The following is a 22,845-nucleotide window of genomic DNA, read 5'->3' on the forward strand; positions in this document are numbered from 1 at the left end:
TATTTCCCTGTTGTCTAGTGTTAGTCGTTGTATCAGGAGCTCAGTTATTCTCCATTCTCCTTATGTCTGGTGGCCGGCCGACCCATTTCTTTACATTCTGATCACTGATTGGGCCTCTAAAGGAGTATTGTGACATTACGGCGGAGTGATCACATACTGAGAGAGGACCAGTGGAGGACGGATTTAAATTGGAGGGTAATGCCCCCGACCAAGGTGAAAGAGAGGTGGGGTGGGAGGAGTAGGAGTGAGAGAGAGATTCATTAATCCAATCTTCTCTCTTCCGTCTCTTTCCGTCTCTATCGATCTTTCTTTATTTCCTCCTCTCTTCTCTCTCTGTCCACCCGCTCTTCCAATCTTTCTCTATCTCTCCACACCTTCTGTTTTTCCCTCTCCCTATTTCTCACTCTCACTCTCTCTCCCTTCCAACCGCTCTCTTTCTCTCTCTCTTTCTCCCTCCGACTCTCCCTCTCTCCCTCTCTCCTTCCTATTCTCACTCCCTTCCTCTATTCCACTCTCTCTTTCTCTCTCTCTCCCTCCCATCTCCCTCTCTCTCTTCATCCGTCCATGTCTCCCACTGTTGGAGTTGTGACAGTAACTGTGTAAATTAAGAATTCTCTCTCTCTCTCTCTCTCTCTCTCTCTGTCTCTCTCTGTCTCTCTGTCTCTCTGTCTCTCTGTCTCTCTCTCTCTGTCTCTCTCTCTCTCTCTCTCTCTCTCTGTCTCTCTCTCTCTGTCTCTCTCTCTCTCTCTCAGATCGGTAACATCAGTCGAGTGTTGGACACCATTAATGGCGTGGCCCGCTGCCCGTATGACCCGCGCCACAACTCCACCGCCATGGTGACGGACAAGGGCGAGCTGTATGCCGCCACGGTCATCGACTTCTCGGGACGCGACCCGGTCATCTACCGCAGCCTGGGGAACATGCCCCCCCTGCGCACGGCCCAGTACAACTCCAAGTGGCTCAACGGTAAACACTGCCGACGAGGATTCCTGACAAGCGCTTCGAAGCGCCACGCTGATCTTCAATACAGTCTTTGTTCAACACGGCCTCAAGTACTTAAAAGGAACAGGCCAACAATTTGTGAAATTAGCTTACCGTCTTCTCCAGAGAGAGAGAGAGAAGAAGATAGATACCAGTTTCCTTCCACTGAGCTAAGCTAACCTAACATGCAGCCAGATAGCTTTCTATTGAACGCACAGAGAGGAAACTCCTTTAAGACAGTATAAAAAATGTCTTATCTAAAAAGGATAAAACCTCTATACTCTATTATGCTCTGCATCTATTGCACTTTTATAATTTTTTGTTCACGGAAATTCTTCTTATAGACTTGAGGACCTTTATTTCTAACATGTTTGACCAGGAGTCCAATGATTCTGCTGCTTGTCTCACTGAAGCCACGAGCCGTTGCTATGGGGACAAGTCTGCCTTCTTCTTCAGATCGCCTACTGATTAGTCTCAATTGTCCTGATTGTGGCCTAATTGTATTTATTTTTCCTTTGAAAAAGGAATCAATATGTTTTAATGCCACTACAAGCGAGGGCACTCACTAGACACACAGAGAAAGAGAAAAAGGGAGAGGGAGAGGGAGAGGGAGAGGGAGAGAGATCAACCAATATATCAAATGTTAGCTAGTTAACAATGCAACAAATTGCAGATGATGCTGACATCCGAGGTAAAGTGTGAACGTTTCCACACTTGGCACCAATGTGTGTTCACGCGCAACACAGCTCCTTCTTTTATAGTTTCCTTGGGCAAGACTAGGAAGTGAAGCTAGTAGACCTAATGTTCAATTCCCTCAACCTTTACTAGCTGCTAAAAAGCCACAAGCAGCCTCAGGTAGAATGCAGAATGCCACAGTGAACCATCACAAAATGGAGATAAAAGGGACAGAAGGTACCGCTGCCCTGTCGGTTTATTTTTAATTAGAATCTAGCTAACCTAATCGCGCGTTTCAAGAGACGATAGCCACGAACGATCACCCGTTCGTCAGTATCCAGAAGTTCATCCTATCCAAACCTTTCTGTCCGTCAAAATGGATACGTATCCAGCAGGAGACGGACTCATCATCAGCCCTGTCCAACAAACAGACACCTCCTTGTTGAGAAATAATGAAAAATAAACATAGAGGATGGATCAGTGTAGCCTCAGCCTCCGCCTGACTGCAGGACTGGTTGGAACTAAGATGAAGCATCAATAGAAGATTAAGAAACCAGAGAAAAGCCTTTCGCTCCATAGATGTACAGATACTGTCACAAACCGGCCGCACGGCCATGACAAAGAGGGAGACGCAGACAGCCAAAGTCAATTAACAAATAATTTATTTAATTAATAAAGACATAAAAGGAATAACTAACTAAACTAAACTAACAGTGGCGTGTGAAGTCAGTGATATCAGTAGTGTAAGTGAGTGCATTCATTGTAAAGTGTATAGGTGTAATGTTGTATAATGCAAACGAACAGAAATGAAAAGCACCAAACTAAACTAACGGCGTCCCATACGGAGAGCGCCCAGCAACTAAGCTCTGCAAGTGTTTTAATTAACGGGAGCACGGGAACACCGGGCCCAGGTCTTTCCCGTTTGGCTGATTAGCGCTCCAGCCACGCCCACCTCCAGTACCTGTCAACACAACAATGTAATAGGCGGACAATGGAGACAGAGTGGAAAGGGTCGTAACACTAGTACCAGATATCAATCTGATACCAAACAGAAAACTGGGTATTTTGGTATCGTATATTTCTCACCAATATTAAAATCCAGTATGAAGGGCCACACGAAGCATTGTCAGCAATATTTACAAATACTTGATTTTCAGCATTTTTGACACATTAGATCTCTCTAATAATAATAATAATAATAATAATAATAATAATTATAATAATAATAATAATAATAATAATAATAATAATAATAATAATAATAAACTAGAAAATAAGAAAAAGGGTAAAAGCAATGCAAACAATAACAATACAACAAAATCATCATAAATATGCTAGCAGCATAAACACCAATAAAATAGCTCTCATCAATAATACAATAATCACAGTGTGGATGTTGTCAGTGCAACGTGGCAGAATGTATTAAAGGGCTGAGGTGAAGAGATACGTTTATAGCTTACTTTTGAAAATATTTAGTGAACTAGCCTCCCTAATGTCCATAGGCAAAATATCTCAATCACTATTGTCCAGACTCTAATGGTGCTTTTCCATGACACACTTTTGGTACCAGATAGTTAGTTTTCCACTGCAGAGTACCCCTGTCAATAGACCGGTTCACTGTTTACAAACATACCACGTTCGAGCCAATCAGCAATACCAACTAAGTCACGTGACTAAGTTGCCTCGGACCTGTGCAAACTGTTGCGCTAAAATAATATGACGGGGCTCTATGAAGAAACCATGGCACTCCCCTGACTAAAAGTTGTTTCAAACGAAAATGGCTGGATGTCATTTAGCCAAATCAGCATGGCTGTGAGTGAGTCTTTCACCTTTTACATATCTAGCGTTGGCATGGATTGATTGTTTAGATCTCGAGCATGGCTAACAAATGCAAATATATTGTAGTCTGCCCCGTTGTTCTGACGTTCCTTTCTGCCCCGGGGATGCGCGCGCACACTGAGTCTGACGTATACAGCGAACAGGTCTATAGGGGCGGGGTTGGCAGGGATGACCGTCACTGATTGGTTAAACACACACGGCACATCTGGCTTAACGACCCAAAAGAGAGAGAGCAGCACGGCAGTGGTTGAGCGAGGAGAGGGAGAGGCAGTAGAGAGAACAAAGCAGAATAAAACTTTGTTTTCTGATTGTTTCATGGCGGTTGCATTGTAAAGTGTGACACAGGTGGCACGGTGGCACAGTGGTTAGCACTTCTGCCTCACAGCAAGATGGTCCTGGGTTCGAACCCCCAGCAGGGGGCCTTTCTGTGTGGAGTTTGCATGTTCTCCCCCGTGTTCGCGTGGGTTTCCTCCAGGTGCTCTGGTTTCCTCCAGGTTCTCTGGTTTCCTCCAGGTGCTCTGGTTTCCTCCAGGTACTCTGGTTTCCTCCAGGTACTTTGGTTTCCTCCAGGTGCTCTGGTTTCCTCCAGGTACTCTGGTTTCCTCCAGGTGCTCTGGTTTCCTCCAGGTGCTCTGGTTTCCTCCAGGTACTCTGGTTTCCTCCAGGTGCTCTGGTTTCCTCCAGGTACTCTGGTTTCCTCCAGGTGCTCTGGTTTCCTCCAGGTGCTCTGGTTTCCTCCAGGTACTCTGGTTTCCTCCAGGTGCTCTGGTTTCCTCCAGGTACTCTGGTTTCCTCCACATGCTCTGGTTTCCTCCAGGTACTCTGGTTTCCTCCAGGTACTCTGGTTTCTTCCAGGTGCTCTGGTTTCCTCCACATGCTCTGGTTTCCTCCAGGTACTCTGGTTTCCTCCAGGTACTCTGGTTTCCTCCAGGTGCTCTGGTTTCCTCCAGGTGCTCTGGTTTCCTCTAGGTGCTCTGGTTTCCTCCAGGTGCTCTGGTTTCCTCCAGGTACTCTGGTTTCCTCCAGGTGCTCTGGTTTCCTCCAGGTGCTCTGGTTTCCTCCAGGTGCTCTGGTTTCCTCCAGGTGCTCTGGTTTCCTCCAGGTGCTCTGGTTTCCTTCCACACCATGAAGACATACAGGCAGGATTACAGATGGAAACTAGCTCATTAGCTAATTCTGGCACATTTACATTGATGTGGAAACTGAAGATGATTGATGTGCACTGTCCCTGGGTAAAAAATAAATAAATAACTTAAAACGTAAAACTTAACTTAAAGCACAAATAAATAACCACCAAACACTCAACAGATGATTTACTATGGAAACAGACGCTATTCTAGTTTAATTTCCATCCTCTGCATTTCTCCTTTTCATTCATTCCACCACATGGTGCTGTTGTAGTGAATCATTATTGTCTTTGATATAAAGTTACATGCGTTAAAAATAATTGATCCCCAACGGATCTCTTAGGCTATATTCACACTGCAAGCCTTAGTGCTAAATTCTGAGTTATTGCTCAGATTTATCAGATTTATTTTGGTTGATGTTTGTTTAGTTCACATTATTAAAAAGATTGAGCCAATATCAGATTCTAGTGTGAACTGGTCACGCTCCTGAACTGACCTGCATGCGCTAATTAACAATAAAGAAGAAGTCGCATGACTGTTCAGACTGAGGTCACATTGCAAAAAATTTGACCTGTATCTGATTTTCCACATATGAAAGTGGCCCAAATCAGTGGTCTGCAATGTTTTCACGTCACCTTTTGGTGACACCAGGTGCCAGGGACTATCCACAATTTCTGCCCATTGGAAAACCGAGAAAAGGGGAGTAGAGTGGAGCTGGTACTATGTAGTGGAAAAGTGCCGTTAGATTGTAAAAGTAATTGGACCGGCACTCTGTTTTAGGACCCAACACAAAGTGAAATAGTGGTATCGATTCATCCCTAATTCGGTCTTTAATATTCTTCGACCATCGCAGTGGCATAACAAGTTTTAACTCTCTGGCTTGTCTCACATGCCCAGACCTTTCTCTATACTTCATTTCACTTGATTTAAGTCTGCCCCCATGTAGGAGAAAGGTCTGGCTGAAGTAATTTGTGGGAAAAACAACAGCAACAAAATCCAGAGAGCAATTGTATTCCCTCAACCAATCTAAGACCAGGGCTTTGATAAGCACCAGCCTGTGTTACTAAAACTCGCCTCTTATCGCCTCGCAGTCAGTGTGGCAAAGGGATTGGTCGGGGGACATCTAACCGTATTTGACCTTCCATTGTTTAAGAAATATAATATATATATATATATTATATCCATATCTGTCTGAATATACCTGCATATAATTCTTCTATAGACCTACTTATACACCTGCATTTAAAGGAACACGGCAACATTTTGGGAAATGTCTTGACAATGAATGGAAGCAGAGAGTGCCGGTTAGCCTAGGAATTGTCCAACTAACATCTCTCTCGAAGGCTAACCGGCACTGTCCGCTTCCATTCATTGTGCTAAGCTAGGCTAACGTGTATTGATGAGATTCCCTTGCAGATTCTTACAGTCAAAATCTGTTGATCAACTTTGCATTCACATCACTGAACTCACCAAAGTCTGCGGTGGTCGAGATGTAACGTTAGTCCAGCCCCTCAAACATTTTCTTTATCTCATTTCCATTTAGTATATTCTCTCTCCAACTGGTTGGAAAAAGTGTTCCGTCCCATTTGCCGTGTGCTAACTAGATGCTAACCTAGATCCCCGAAAAGCGAGTGGCTTCGGATGAGTCCTGTTAACGTTAGACTCAGCTACTAGCTTCGTTGAAGCATGGGCAGTAGATGGGATCTTTGAGCCAAAACACAAATGACATGCAACTAAAACGTTCTTTTCTTTGTGCTCGACAAAAGAGAAATAGTGAGAATATACATAAAATGCGAGTAGTGGGCGCCGCCATGACAATCAGGACTATAGTAAACAAAACACGGCCACAGCACAGCGTGTCCCCGCAGGTGAGGTGACAGACCGGAGTCCGGACGACTGCGCTGGATCACTACCGCTCGCTACCAATCTACATAAAAATAACGCAGTAACGAACCATTCAGTAACGGTAACTGCGTTACTGAATTTCAAAAGTAATGCGTTAGTGTACTAGTTACCGCCAAAAGTAACAGCGTTACTGTAACGCGTTACTTTGTAACGCGTTAGTCCCAACACTGCGTATACTAGTGAAAAACTGTCACGTATACTAGTGAAAGCTGTCACCTATACTACCTATGACCCCCCCTCCCCCTCCCTCTCTTTTCTAGAACCCCATTTTGTGTCCGTCTATGACGTGGGCCTCTTCACCTACTTCTTCCTGAGGGAGAACGCGGTGGAGCACGACTGCGGGAAGACCGTCTTCTCCCGTGTGGCGCGCGTCTGCAAGAACGACGTGGGCGGCCGCTTCCTGCTGGAGGACACCTGGACCACCTTCATGAAGGCGCGGCTGAACTGCTCGCGCTCCGGGGAGATCCCCTTCTACTACAACGAGCTGCAGAGCACCTTCTACCTGCCGGAGCAGGACCTCATCTACGGCATCTTCACCACCAACGTGTGAGTGTCGTCTGGTGATGCATGCTCTGCTAGAGATGGGACCGATCCGATCCAAGACCGATATCTAATCATAGTTCACACGTTGGATATTGCCCTGACTTCACCGATCCACGTACCACAAACCAGATTCCATAGCAGGGCTCCAGATTGCGACAATCTTTTAAAAATAGTGCTATGAACATTTTTAACTCTCTCTCTCTCTCTCTCCTTTCACTTTCACCCTTGAGCCTTCGTGACAACACACAATGGCTACAGACAGCACTAACCGATCACGGATGTTTAGACGGGCGTGACGAAACTGGATCGCTAGGAACTTCTAGAGGCACACGGACAGGCCCTCGCGCCCAACACAGACGCCATTTTGGCCACAATTGCATCATAAACAACCGCACGCACTTACCAACGTGTGAAGCATAAATAAACCTGTACTCTGTGTCAAGTCAATTCAGGTTTATTCAAAGGAACATGCCAACATTTTGGGAAATAGATACCAGTTTCTTCTCTGTGCGTTCAGTAGAAGCCTATCTGGCTGCACGTTAGCCTAGCTTAGCACAATGAATGGAAGCGGACAGTGCCAGTCAGCGTTCTGGAGAGGTGCTAGTTGGATAATGCCTAGGCTACTCGTCACTGTCCGCTTCCATTCATGGTGCTAAGCTAGGCTAACATGCAACCAGATAGTAACATTTGTATGGCCCATTATCACAGTTACATGTCTCAACAGGCTTCACAGGCTCTCATTACTATGGAACGTTACACCGCTGATGTTGACCCTGAATGAAGAGGCCCTCGACCCTCTGTGTCCATAAAGTGTGGGTCCCCCTCTGGCTAATAGGCTAAAAATATAGTGTTATTTGGTTAGATCCGCTTGAACAATAGCCTGTCAAAATCAGTTTGGGTCCAAAGAACAACTGCAAATGGGGATCCCTGGGGTAAAAAAAAAGTTTTTTCAATACCACTGTTCAAGCGAGCATACTGACCAACAAAGCTGTAAGGTTCCTGGCTGCATCTATTGGAGAACTAACGGCTGCAGGACTGGAGAACTGTTAGGAATGTTAGAAGTGCTAGCAGTGCTCTCCATTATGTCGCCACGTCCATAAAACAGACAAAGTTCCTCGTGCCATTTTAAAAATACCAACGCAAACTAAATATGTCATTAGATTAGATTACAATTCAAATGTATTGTCATTATACTGCACAAGTACAGTACAAAGAAAGAAAGTTTGGCATCCAACCAGAGTGAAAATGTAACAGTAAAGTGCAATAGTAATTAAGCTTGGTATAAAATATATAAATTAGTACTACTGAGTAATAGTGCTTATGAGATGTATGTACAGGGTAGTAGTATTAATATGTACAGTGATACAAGTATAAAGACACTATGGTAGTAAGTCATACTGGTCAGAGTAGGTAAGGGATATAGATAAGAGTATCTACAGATATGTAAAAAATTTTATATACAGGTACAGACAGACGTGGAAAGATATATATGCAGTAAGTATAAATAGATAAATGTATAGTATATACGGTATATATACATCACTATTACACATGCTAACATACAGAGTTATATGGATAGACTATAGTATGAGGTATTATTAGGATCACTGATTCACAAAAGGTACGACAAGAGCCTCTTCCATGTTTGCTTACTGCGTCACGCAGGAAATGGTGTAGTGGCGTCAACTCTTCCCCCATCCTAACTACAGCGAGAAAGGAAATGAGAACACATCTCGGGTTTCACTTATAGAAGGTTCCTCAAGTTAATTTGACAATGGAAATAAACAATGAATCTATACTCGTAGTGCAAAATAGTCACTTGTTCAACAGACGGGAGCACACGCACACAGAACAACCTCTTGAATCAATCCTTCTGTTCCGTCTCCGCCCAGTCCTCTTTAGGACTGCCGAAACCTGCCCAATGTTCTGGCATCGACTAGAAACACACAACTTTTTTTTTATCCACTTTTTCTCCCCATTTTCTATTTTTCTCCCCATCCCAATTTCGTATATCCAATTCTTCCCTCCCCTGTCTTGAACGCCGCTAGACTATGCCTCCCACTGGTCGGTTGTAGTGAGGTCAGAAGCCTTGCATCACGTGTCCCCTCCGGTACACGAGGAGGCAGCCTGTCGCATCTTTTCACCGCAGCAGCTCGAATTCTCAGTGGCGAGGAGTAACGCGTGGGAGGCTCATGCTGCCCCCGACACTTCCTGCTTCCGTCGCACCGGCGTCACCAAACCGACCTGTAGGAGTCGCTGTCCACAACGTCAAATCCCCACCCACTGGCTTTCCCACCCTCTAACACTTGCCAATTGTGTTAGTATGAGCGACCGGCCAGCCGGTAGCAACGTCGAGAGCTGGGCTCGAACCCAGCGTCTCCTGCTTTAGAGGCGAGCGCCTTGCCCACTGCGCCAATCAGCCGCCCTAGAAACACACTTCTTGAATCAATATCAGATTTTTCATTTTTTTTTTTTAAATACTTTTTCTTTTTTACTTGTATCCACTTTGCTACTAAGGAATCGACCCTGCCTATATTACTACCTACTATGCTAATATGTCTATATGCCCTTCCTGCTGACAGAACTTGTAAGTCACTTTTGATAAAAGCGTCAGCTACACTTAAATGACTAAATGTAAATATATTGACGAGTTCACCCAACGACGACCCCAAGGGGTGCCTGAGTTTATTTTTTAAAATGTTTTATCGCTGCAGAGAACCAGAACCTTTTAACAAAGAGAGCGAGAGCAAAGCCAAGCAGTCTGCTCATAGAATTCCCTTAATGTTGAGAGAGGAGAGAGGTTGGGTGGGGTGGGGTGAGGGGGGGGGGGGGGGGGGGGGGGATGAGGGTGGAGGGGGGGGGGTTGTGTATTAAGCCCTTGGCTGCTTGAGGGAGCAGAACAGAGTTGTGTGTGTGTGTGAGAGGGAGAGATCAGGCACCTTCAGGACAGTGGCCATGTTCCCCCCGGTGCGGCCATGTTCTCCCCAGCGCGGCCATGTTCCCCCCGGCGAGGCCAGACGTTGGCCATGTCCCCCCCGGCGTGGCCAGACTCATTCAGCCTCAGTGGAGGGTAGGGCTGACCCATATTAGTCGAATAGTCGACTAATCGATCGAAAGGAGCCGTAGTCGACTGACTGCCAACCTTAGTCGAAAAAAAATTATACTTTTTTATTTATTATTATTATTATAAACTTTGTATCATTCTTTCCAAAAGAAAAGAGGCCTAGAAGCGTGGCTAACGCTAATGGCACGCATACCAGCGAGGCTAACTGCCTAAGAAAACAGGCACAGAGGCACTGAAAGAGGATTTCACCCATCTAACATCAGACATTAAGCACCCCCACAGCCCAAATGGAATGATAGAAAAATAATATTGTACTTGTTTTTTTTCATTTTTTTTTTCATCGTCGACTAATAGTGGACTATCGGCTAATTTCGCCAATCATAGTCGACTATCGAAATCCTTAGTCGGGGACAGCCTCAGTGGAGGGCGATGCACACTGTGACCGAGGCCTCGACTTTGGCCCTGGCCAGCCGCTGGAACGTACGCAGGCGAGGAGACTAGGGGCGCTCACTGTATCTCACTGATCATCGGAGGGTGGGAGGGGTCATGTGTGTTTTTGTGTGTGTGTTTGGGATACTGTGTTTCTGGCTGTGGTGGTTGTGTGTGTGTGTGTGTGTGTGTGGGGGCGGAAAAGTCCTGTGCTTATATGTGTGTAAATGTAAAAGTTTGTGTAGTGTGCACATAGTACACACACACGCGTTAATTAATGCGTATTATTATCCCCTCCATCTCATGCCTTATTTACAGCATCACCCCGAGTCTCGTCCTCTGGAGCGTGGCAGAGCCTCTCCTCAGTGGGCCTCACACACCCCCACATGTCCCAGGCTTTTAGCATCTCTCAGGAGATCCCGTTGGTCTCTGCCCTCGGTACATCTTGAAGCAACGCATCCACGGAATCTCTCTTATACTGTATCTACACTCGCATACCTAGAATGATGGGACGCGGTCAGATATCACCAGGTTCAACACTGGGTGACGACGACGCTACTTCTAAGAGTGCAACGTATCTCCCGGTGGTAAAAGGGAAGCCATTTTGAAATGGTTTTATTATGACGAGACAGCCAGTTTAGCCGTCTCGTAGAGATGCACCAAATACCACTTGTACTTACTTACAAGTAAGCGATACTTGTTCTAGAGTTCTAAAGTTGTTCTAAAGAGTTCTAAACTCCTTCCTTCCTTCCTTCCTTCCTTCCTTCCTTCCTTCCTTCCTTCCTTCCTTCCTTCCTTCCTTCCTCCCTCCCTCCCTCCCTCCCTCCCTTCCTCCCTCCCTTCCTTCCTTCCTTCCTTCCTTCCTTCCTTCCTTCCTTCTTTTACCTGGTCTCCAGTTGACATTGAATGTGATTCTCTCCATCACGTCGCCGTGACGACTCAATTATCTCTCTCTCTCTCTCTCTGTCTCCGTCTCTGCCTCTATAGGAACAGCATCTCAGCCTCCGCGGTGTGTGCCTACAACCTCAGCGCCATCACCCAGGCCTTCAACGGGCCCTTCCGCTATCAGGAGAACCCCAGGACCACCTGGCTGCCCACCCCCAACCCCATCCCTAACTTCCAGGTCGGTCTTCTTCTTAGATACCCCCAACCCCATCCCTAACTTCTAGGTGGGTCTTCTTGTTAGATACCCCCAAGTAGGGCTGGGCGATATGGCCTAAATATGATATCACGATATTTTCTGACCTTTCGGCGATACACGATACACATCACAATGTTTTTCTTTTTTCCCCCAAACAATTCATTATGAGGCTTACCAAGACAGTATTTGAGTTTGCAAGCTAACATTAAAGACAAAATAAAATACCCATGCATAGGTAAGGGATATGTACAGATATAGATACAGGTGTATTGCGCTGGCGGTGCACAGTGTGTGGAAACCTGTGGCTCAAACTCAGACAAAAGAGGTTGGTTTGTAAGTGCAGTGAAGCGCACATTTGACCGTGGACACTCAGCTATATATTGAGCCACTACAAACCCATCTTCCCCCAGGAATTCTGGAATAAAATTAATAAATTGGGTCCCGGGAAAAAGATAAAAGAAATCCCAGAGGAGGTAAAATGAGAAAACGGGGGGACTGTAGCTCTGCTAGAGGGAGAGGACGTCAGAAATGGGGGGGGGGGATTTCACAGATTTGTTTTATTTATTTATGAGGTTTTTCCCTGAAATAAATGGAAAAGCGGAGAGTGGAATGAACAGATTTACCTATAATTGCAATTTGTATCTAAATGTTAATTCCACCATTGAAGAAGCAAAGAAAGTGATAGAAAGACAACTAAACGAAGGAAACAGGAGTTGATGACATTTCCAATGAGGTGTTGAAATCGTTCATGTTTTGTTTGTGTTGTTTCCATCCTGTTTTGATAGTGGTATTGTTGCTTCTCAGTGGTGTAAGCCTATTTATAATGGTTCCTTTTCACCCAAAGCAGCCAAGTCTAGCAGTGCGGCTGCTTTCAATTCATTTCCGATGTAGAGGAGCGTCTGCAGCCATAACGTACACCAGCGGTACTGCCCGTGTTGTAGTCGAGTCACTAAGTCTCGAGTCCCCAGTGTTCGAGTCCAAGTCACCAAAGAAGAGTCGGAGTCGAGTCCGAGTCATCAAGGTTCCCTCCACTCTGGCAATCAAAGAGCTGACATACAAATAAAAAAAGGTCTACATTAAACATAAATGACACAGCGGTCACCGTTTCAAGGGGAGTTTATTTACTTTGTGACACAATAGCCAAACAAATGCACTAGCCATCAATATCTTATGCCAAATGATTAGGGCCTATTACAATTTTTCTTTTTTATGTAATAACTGTATTTATCAATGAACAAGTCCGAGTCCTCGTTGGCACCGTCCGAATACAGTCAGTGCTCAAGTCCAAGTCGAGTCACGAGTCCTACAACACTGGGCATACGCTCCTCTACATTGGACATTAATTGATTTTGATTTGATTTGATTTGATTACGGATCCCCATTAGCTGGTGCCATAGCAACCAGCTAGTCTTCCTGGGGTCCACACAAAAAAAACATACAAAAACAATTATTATTGCAAAACAAAATGATTAAAAGTCAGTACACAATGCATAATGAAACTAACAATTAAGATGGATAAAATTACATGCAAGCACAGAAACGGAAAACAAAAAAACAAAACAAAATACTTTACAGTGTTAAATACAATTTAAGATTATTTTTAAACGTGAATCTATTGTAAATGCAGCAGAGGTTTTGAGGCAGGGTATTCCAAAGAGTTAATGCTCTAAAAATAAAATAAAAGATTGAAAATTTAATACAGCCGCGCTGCTAGAGGTAGCTGGAGGCGGTGGGAACGGCCCTTCAGTCCTCAAAGAAATTACCCCAAATTACAGCTTGGTAATAGAGGCATAAGCCTTATCAGCAGTGTATATAAACTATATTCCTCCCCCCCCTCCTAATGTACAGTCTCCTTCCCATCATATATTTTCTGTCAGGATCTCTGGGTAACAGTACTGTATTTTTTGCATATCGTATATGTCACAAATGTAACAGTACAGGCGGTTAGGTGGCCGAGCGGAGATTGCGTTCGTCACCAGCCCCGGAGCTGAGCTGGATTTGCCTGTTCGAATCCAGCTCACAGCTCCGGGGTTGTCACCAGCTTGGCTGGCCGTCTGCACTGATACAATTGGCTGTATCAGAGGGTGGGAGAAGCTGGCGGGGTGGGTCCGGGTCGTTGTAAACAGCGACTCCTACAGTTCGGTCGGGGCGCCTGCTAAGCGCGGATTGGACGTGAGGGGGATAGTGTGGTCCTCCCACACGCTACGCCCTCTCAATGAGAATCCGCGCTGCCAGGTGAAAAGAAGCGGTGATTGGCTGGACGTGTGTCGGAGGAAGCACGTGGTAGCCTCCACTCTCCCAGATGATCTGACTGTGGGGGGTAAGTGCGCAGCGACCAGGAAGGGACTGGGAATTGGCATACGACTAACATTGGGATGGGAGAAAATCGGAGGAAAATGGAGGGGGAAAAAGACCAAAAAGAAAAAAAAAAAAAAAAAATGTAACAGTACTATATACCTGTATGTCATGTATGTCCATATGTCATAAATGTCATGATGTCATGTATGTTGTGTATGTCATAAATGTCACTATGAATTGAAAATGGGGGACCCTGATGTAAACAAGACAAACGCCTTTCTCTGGTCTGGTCTGCATCCCCTTAACAATTGTGTGTATTGAGCCGTACTGTATTGTACCCATTCTGCAATCTGTTAAATAAAGTTTTCATTCATTCATTCATTCATTCATTCATTCCTTTAAACGATAGACCTGTAGATCATCTTGAAAAGGTCGTTTTGCTCGTCGATGAACAAAATGGCTTTCGCAAAGTGAGATCTTGTATTGACTATATAATTCCCTCAGTCACTTATGTTATTCGATCAAAATTTCCAAGGAAATAAATCAACGCATTGCACGCTTCATCGGTTTTCAGAGGTCTATCGACCTCGGTAAATACGGAGCTGCTTGAATACAGATTAATAACCAGATGGGAACGGGACATTTCTTGCCACAAATTAAGGCTCTCTACTGAGCACCCGTTGCTTGTGTTCAGGTTAACCCTTTCACTACCACACTACAGAAGGTTAACCCTTTCACTACCACACTACAGAAGGTTAACCTGTCACACTACACTACAGACGGTTAACCTTTCACTACCACACTACAGACGGTTAACCTTTCACTACCACACTACAGACGGTTAACCTTTCACTACCACACTACAGATGGTTAACCGTCTGTAGTGTGGTAGTGAAAGGGTTAACCCTTTGTCTTGTGGTAGTGAACGGGTTAACCTTCTGTATTGTCGCAGTGAAATGGTTAACCCTTTGGTGGTGTGGTAGTGAAAGGGTTAACCCGTTGGTAGTGTGGTAGTGAAAGGGTTAATGACTGTAGAACAGGATGGATTCCCACACAGTTTGGGGTGAAACAAGGAGATTGTTTGTCACCAACATTGTTCTCCATGTACGTTAATGGTTTAGCTCTTCAAATGACATTTTTCAACTTGGGGGTTATGTTTGCTGATGTGATTGTATAGGCATATCTGAACAAGATCTGCAAAATATGCTGAATATTGTTGCTGAATTGTGCTGGAAAGGGAGGCTTGTGGTAAATCAAGACAAAACACGTAATTGTTCATTTTAGGAAACAGTATTGTTATATACTAAACAGTATTGTTATATACTAAACAGTATTGTTATTTATACAATGGCATGCAAATTTCTTGATTCTGATTCGCTGAAACAGTGAAGTTGCCGGTTGTTATTTAGTATAACACACTCCACGTGACCCCAGATCCCTCCCACAACCGAATTACTTTATTTTTTCTGTCGGAATCAATCCGCCATAGATAGAAAAATGGAAGTATGAATAGCTTTTGAACGAATCCTCCAAAAAAGATAGTCAACTGGAATATGTTAGTTTGTTACATACACATGGATTATGTAATTAATTTGTCATGACTCATTGTGAATAATGGCAGACGTTTTTATTTTTTTTAATTTTTTTTTCAGATTTGATTGATTGATTGAACATTTTATTACCAGATTGCAGAATGGGTACAATACAGTACGGCTCAATACACACAATTGTTAAGGGGATGCAGACCAGAGAAAGACTTTCATCTTGTTTACATCAGGGTCCCCCATTTTCAATTCATCATAACATATATGACATACATGACATACATATAGACAGTACTGCTACATCTATACATTTATGACATACCAGATTTACAAATACAGTACTGTTTGTGATACAAGAAGAGTCTAAAAAAGAGAGTATATACATTTGACGAAGAAACTGTACATTAGAGGAGGTTGGTAGGTAGGAGATTGGTAGGTGGGGTGGAGGGGGGATATTTCGTATAACACACTCCACGTGACCCCAGAACCTCAATGTAAATAAACCATAATCACCATACAAAAACAGTACTGTATTTGTAAATCTGGTATGTCATAAATGTATAGATGTAGCAGTACTGTCTATCTGGGTTTAACATAGTTGTGGAGCTTTCTCTGGTGTCTAATAGTGGATCTACTATTGGATCTACTTTCTCTGTGGATGGTTTTGTGAATAAATCTCCATTATGCTTCAATTACTGTGTGTTTATTCTATAGCAATAAGGTTGGGTGAATTCGGCCATTGTATAAAAGACATTACACCACTTGTAGTCGTGTGTTATAGGAATTAGATCATGCCTAGGGGGGGTCTAACGACCCTCGGCTGCACCTCGGGCCTAACAACCACCCCTAGGCATGATCTAATTCTTATAACACACTCCTGCGCGTGATGTAATGCTTAAATACTAAACAGTATTGTTATATACTAAACAGGAAGACATATGTGTTCTAACTGATTCAGCTGGTATCAGTAAGTCTGTTCAGTTGGTAGAACACTGAGGTCAGTACTGAATAACGTTAGTCTGTTCAGCTGGTAGAACACTGAGGTCAGTACTGAATAACGTTAGTCTGTTCAGCTGGTAGAACACTGAGGTCAGTACTGAATAACGTTAGTCTGTTCAGCTGGTAGAACACTGAGGTCAGTATGAATAACATTAGTCTGTTCAGCTGGTAGAACCCTGAGGTCAGTACTGAATAACGTTAGTCTGTTCAGCTGGTAGAACCCTGAGGTCAGTACTGAATAACGTTCAAGTCTGTTCAGCTGGTAGAACACTGAGGTCAGTATGAATAACATTAGTCTGTTCAGCTGGTAGAACCCTGAGGTCAGTACTGAATAACGTTCAAGTCAGTTCAGCTGGTAGAACACTGAGGTCAGTACTGAATAACGTTCAAGTCAGTTCAGCTGTTAGAACACAGTGAAAATTGTGTGCTGATTAGTAAACAGGCTAAAACTCTATTATTTAGTCCAGTATGATCCTTTAATCCTAAACCCTCTTCAACCCAACACTAACTGAATCCACTCCTACCCAACCTGACCCCTGACCCCGTCCCGTCAACAGTGTGGCACCCTGGAAGAGCGCGGCCCGGGGGCGAACTTGACGGAGCGCAGCCTCCAGGACGCCCAGCGCCTGTTCCTCATGAACGACGTGGTCCAGCCCGTCAGCGTGGACCCGCTCCTCACCCAGGACAACCTGCGCTTCTCCAAGCTGGTGGTGGACATCGTGCAGGGACGGGACACCCTCTACCACGTCATGTACATCGGCACGGGTGAGCAGAGGGAGGAGGGAGGAGGAGAGAGAGGAGAGAGGAGAGAGGAGGATAGAGGAGCAGAGGAGAGCAGAGGAGAGCAGAGGAGAGATGAGAGAGGAGGAGAGGAGAGAGGAGAGCGGAGGAGGAGAGCGGAGGAGGAGAGGAAGAGAGGAGGAGAGATGAGAGAGGTGGAGAGAAGAGGAGAGGAGGAGATTCTTGGTAGATCTTGGCTGATTAATTAAACCTTCACTCATATCGAGCTCCATGGAGATAAAAGATAAACGCTTAAAGTAACGATTTCAATTAATAACTGATGCAGGTGAGGAGCTGAATAACAAACAAGGGGGGCTTCCCACTCTCCAAGACATTTACAACAAGCGGTGCATGGGTAAGGCTAAGAGAATAATCAAAGACTCCAGCCACCCAAACAACTGCCTCTTTGAACTGCTGCGGTCAGGCAAGCGATACCGGAGTCTCATGGGAAGCACAGAGAGACTCGGAAGGAGCTTCTATCCCCAGGCCATCAGGATGCTAAATGACAATAACACTATGTAATACAATTATTGGGCGGTTACGTGGCGTAGTGGGCAAGGCGCTCGCCACGAATGACGGAGACGCTGGGCTTGCCTGTTCGAGCCCAGCGCTCCACATTGCTTTCAGTTTAGCTGGTCGTCCACAGTAATACACATTGGCCGTATTAGGGGGTGGGAAACTGATGGGTGGGGATCGGGCGTTGTGGACAGCGACTCCTACAGGTCGGTTGGTGCGCCTGCGCAGTAGAATCAGGAAGTGTCGGGGGCAGCGTGAGCCTCCCACGCGTTACTCCTCGCCACTGAGAGATCGAGCTGTGCAGGTGAAAAGATGCAACTGCTGTTACCTCAAGTACCGGAGGGGACTTGTGCTATGTATGACTTAGTCCACATTGCAGCCGGCTTGTGGGAGGCAAGAAACAGCGTTTGTGACAGGGGAGGGTTGAATTGGATGATACGAAATTGGGATGGGAGAAAATATAGAAAATGGGAGAAAAAGTGGATAAAAAAAAAAACACTATGTAATACAATCAAATACACTCACAGCACACATCCACACGCACACACTCACTTTAAACAAACAACTCACTGCAGCACCCACTTTACCCACTTTAGATACTTAACACACTTTATATTTATTGGTAAAGAATTTGCACAACAACTCATATTCATTTATGAGACGTTGAGCTGTATGTGTGTGTCATGAATTTCCCCAAGGGGATTAATAAAGGAATATCTTATCTTATCTTATCTTATCTTATACCTCATTACACCTTACTGTAAATTGTACCTAAATTGTACCTCATCCCATTTCTGCATTGTACTGTATATTGTATTGTAACTCAGTTACTTTTCTACTCTGCATTGTATATTGTATATATGTATATTGAACACTTTTGTCTACGCACTTGACTTCTATTTATACTTAATATACTTATTTTATACTTATCTATTTTTATCTAGCACAATCTCTGGAGCAAAACAGAAAGAAGCATTTTATATAAAATTCTGTACTTTTGTATGATAACTAACTTGAACTTGAACAACTAGACTAGGCGATACAGACAAACACTTTAAAGGAACACACCAACATTATGGGACAGACGAGAAGACACCAATTTCCTCCCTGTGTGTTCAGTAGAAAGCTATCCGGCTGCAAGCTATCCTAGCTTTAAACCTCTGGGAGAGGTGTTTTTGGCCAACAGCTAGCGTAGCTGGTCCTTATCAGCTTCCATTCATTTGTGCTAAGCTAGGCTAGCCGGATAGTTTTCTACTGAGCGCACAGAGAGGAAATTAGTATCCATCTTCTGGTCTGACTCTGGAGAAGATGGTAAGCGTGTTTCCCATAAGGTTGACATGTTGAATGAATGAATGAATGAATGAATGATTTTATTCTTCTTTTACAAAGCAAAGGACATTTATAAAAAAGAAAGAAAACTACCGAAAAGGTGTAGGCTGAAGCCGAGGCTTATATTGCCTACCCTTTTTACATTACATTATTAATAAAACAAAAAAACATAATTCAGTACACAATTTTGCAAAAACAAAAAGTCACGGAAGTTTCATAGTTATAGTGTACAGTGTAGTGTGTACAGTAATATACAAAACGTATAAATTTTTTTTGTCACGGTTGTAATACAGTTATATTATAATAAAATGTAATTAGGATTATAATAAGGTTTTATATTTATGTATCTTATATTTGAACAATTTCTTAAATTGATGTATCGAATACATTTCTTTTTAATTCGTTGTCACAGTTATTCCTTTAACAGATATACATCTACTTTTTATATTTGTCCTTGCCTTTGTGTTTTTGAAGACACATGTTCCCGTGAGTTTATTCTGGCTCTCTTTAGTTTGGAACAACTTCTGAATGCAGCTTCCTTTAACAATAGAGCTTTTTTTTTTTTTTTTTTTTTTTTACATTTTAGAGATGAGTAAATAATACTGTACTCAACACAAACTTGAATTGTAATGAAAACGTATGTATCTTTTAAATCATTCTTACTCCAATCAGAATACGGCACCATCCTGAAGGCCCTCTCCACAACCAATAAGAGCCTGCGGGGGTGTTACCTGGAGGAGATGAGGCTCCTCCCTGAGGGGGAGAGCGGGCCAATCAAGAGCCTGAAGATCCTACACAGCGACAGGTCGTTGTTTGTTGGACTGGATGATAGGCTGTTGAAGATTCCACTGGAACGATGCTCCAGCTATCAAACTGAACGGTAAGGCCCTAGTTATTACTGTGTTATTACTATATTATACTATATTATTATTTTATATGGTAATAAATACTATATTACACTATATTATTATTTTATATGGTTATTACTATATTACACTATATTATTATTTTATATGGTCATTACTGTGTTACATTATATTATTATTTTATATGGTTCTTCTTACTATATTATACTATATTGTTATTTTATATTGTTACTATGTTATACTACAGTATTATTTTATATGATTACTGATTAGTACTTTGTTACACTATATTATAATATAGTAAAACAACAACAATCATAACATTAGATTGTAATCAAAATCCCCAACTCCAAACTATTATACTGTATTATAATCATCATCTCCAAGCCTCAACCTTTAACACTGTACAACTGTACAAGCAAAACTGTACATTGGAATATTGACAAAACCATACTTGGTAATTTACTGTACATTGGAGGGGGTTGGGTTAGGACATTTACAGGGGCCAGTTTCGAATTGCAGTCTCCCGTAGGTGTTCTTTGAGAGTGGTTTTGAAAGTGGGTAGTGATTCACATTCCTTTACAGCTTTGGGTAGGGCGTTCCACATTGATGTGGCATAATTGCAAAACGTGTTTAGTCCCTTGTTTGAGCCGAATCTGGGTTTAACATGATTTGTGGAGCTCCCTCTGGTGTTGTGATCGTGGTATTCACTGACCATTGGGAAGTATTTTGACATGTACATGGGTACCTTGGTCGTGTAGTGTATCTTGTAGACCAGGACCATTGCAAGTTGCTGTACTCTGTCGTCTACTCTAAGCCATCCTAGGTTGTCAAAGTGGGCAGGGGTGAGGTGGGTTCTAGGAGTCAGGTCAAGCAGTAGTCTGACCAGTTTGATTTGAGATGTTTGTAATTTTGTTTTTAGCGCCTTTGAGGAGCTTTGGTACCATGAGGTGCAAGCATAGTCGTAGTACCCTTGAATGAGTGCTCCTGCCAGAGTCTTCAGGGTATTCTTGTTTACCAGAGAGGAGATCCGGTACAAGAAGCGAGTTATCGATTGTTACAATTGATTATGTTACACATAATAAGTAACATGGGTATGTATCCCAGTCCCTCCACTCTGCAGTAAACAGCCATCACTGATACAGTGTCTGGTCAGTAACATGGGTCTCCCAGTCCCTCCACTCTGCAGTAAACAGCCATCACTGATGTAGAGTGTTTGGTCAGTAACATGGGCTCCCAGTCCCTCCACTCTGCAGTAAACAACCATCACTGATGTAGAGTGTTTGGTCAGTAACATGGGTCTCCCAGTCCCTCCACTCTGCAATAAACAGCCATCACTGATGTAGAGTGTTTGGTCAGTAACATAGGTCTCCCAGTCCCTCCACTCTGCAGTAAACAGAAAATACACTTCCTGGTATCCCGTTACAACTTTATCCAATGAGGAGAGAGAACCCTAGATATTGTTTACTTGAAATCTTGCCAAGCCAAACTAGATTTTATTTTTTATTTTTGTCAGAGCATTTTTGAGCTCTCTCCTGATTGGATAAAGTGGGAACGGGATACCATTTATTTTCTGTTTACTGCAGAGCGGAGGGACTTGGAGACCCATGTTACTGAACAAACACTATCAGTGATGGCTGTCAGAATGTAGAGCTATTATTTGGGCCATGTACTGTAGCCCACTTATTTGAACAAACAGTAAAATACCACCACTGCAATTAAAGTGTCATAGCAGCATGGGGCGGAGCGAGTACAGGTAGGATGGGTAGTAATAATAATAGAACATAGAACAAAGTGCAAGTAGTAATTATAATAATGATAACAGTGGTAGTAGTGAACAGTCGTGGGTGGCAGGATTCAGTCAGACAGTAGTAATAGTGATGATGGTATACATGGTCTGTAGCAACACACTGCAGAGTGAGCAGATAGTCCCAGTGTTGTAGTCGAGTCACTAAATCTCGAGTCATCAGAACATTTAAATCTACATTTAAATTTTTTCTTTTTTTTTTTTAAATCTTTTTCCCCCTCCTTTTTCCTCCGAATTTTCTCCCATCCCAATGTTAGTCGTTATGCCAATTCCCAATCCCCTTCCTGGTCGCTGCGCACTTACCCCCCACAGTTGGTCTGGGAGAGTGGAGGCTACCACGTGCTTCCTCCGACACACGTCCAGCCAATCAACCGCTTCTTTTCACCTGGCAGCGCGGATTCTCACTGAGAGGGCGTAGCGTGTGGAAGGACCACACTATCCCACTTAGATCCTATCCGCGCTTAGCAGGCGCCCCGACCGAACTGTAGGAGTCGCTGTTTACAACGACCCGGACCCACCCCGCCAGCTTCTCCCACCATCTAATACTGCCAATTGTATTAGTGCAGACGGCCAGCGAAGCTGGTGACAACCCCGGAGCTGTGAGCTGGATTCGAACAGGTGAATCCAGCCGCTCCGGGGGTTGGTGACGAACGCAATCTCCGTTACGCCACCTGACCGCTTAAATCTACAGTTAATATCATTCTGTCTACTGACTCTAACTCTAACTCTATGTATTGTGAATATACCCCAGACGTGGTCAAATATATGACGGACTGGGGCTTTATTATGTTCATCGTGTCCGTTTGGAAACTCTATTTTTGGCGGTCTGTCGCCACAAGGAAACACACACTCAACTTTATAACTCAACTTTCATGTCAAAAGCCACAAAACCTGCTCACTTACAAGGCTGTTAAAAGTCTACCTCCAGGTGAATTTTCCTCTAATTACACTGTGTGTGTGTGTGTGTCTGTATTTGTGTGTGCGTGTGTGTGTCTGTATTTG

At 43.7% G+C, this 22,845-nt stretch overlaps 1 protein-coding gene across 2 annotated transcripts in view; it reads left to right on the top strand.

The window, feature by feature from the left end:
• Window positions 1-22,845, top strand: part of LOC311232763 (semaphorin-5B-like) — a 145,712-nt gene that overhangs the window by 78,098 nt on the left and 44,769 nt on the right. For both annotated transcript variants that reach the window (XM_084319574.1, XM_084319575.1), the window contains exons 8-12: window positions 753-966; window positions 6,788-7,073; window positions 11,551-11,686; window positions 17,103-17,310; window positions 19,843-20,050. In XM_084319574.1, the coding sequence (XP_084175700.1) occupies window positions 753-966; window positions 6,788-7,073; window positions 11,551-11,686; window positions 17,103-17,310; window positions 19,843-20,050 (1,052 nt within the window). The remainder of the gene's footprint in view (window positions 1-752; window positions 967-6,787; window positions 7,074-11,550; window positions 11,687-17,102; window positions 17,311-19,842; window positions 20,051-22,845) is intronic.

The sequence above is a fragment of the Notolepis coatsorum genome (genome assembly GCF_963971535.1).
Source record: "Notolepis coatsorum genome assembly, chromosome: 1".
NCBI lineage: Eukaryota > Metazoa > Chordata > Actinopteri > Aulopiformes > Paralepididae > Notolepis > Notolepis coatsorum.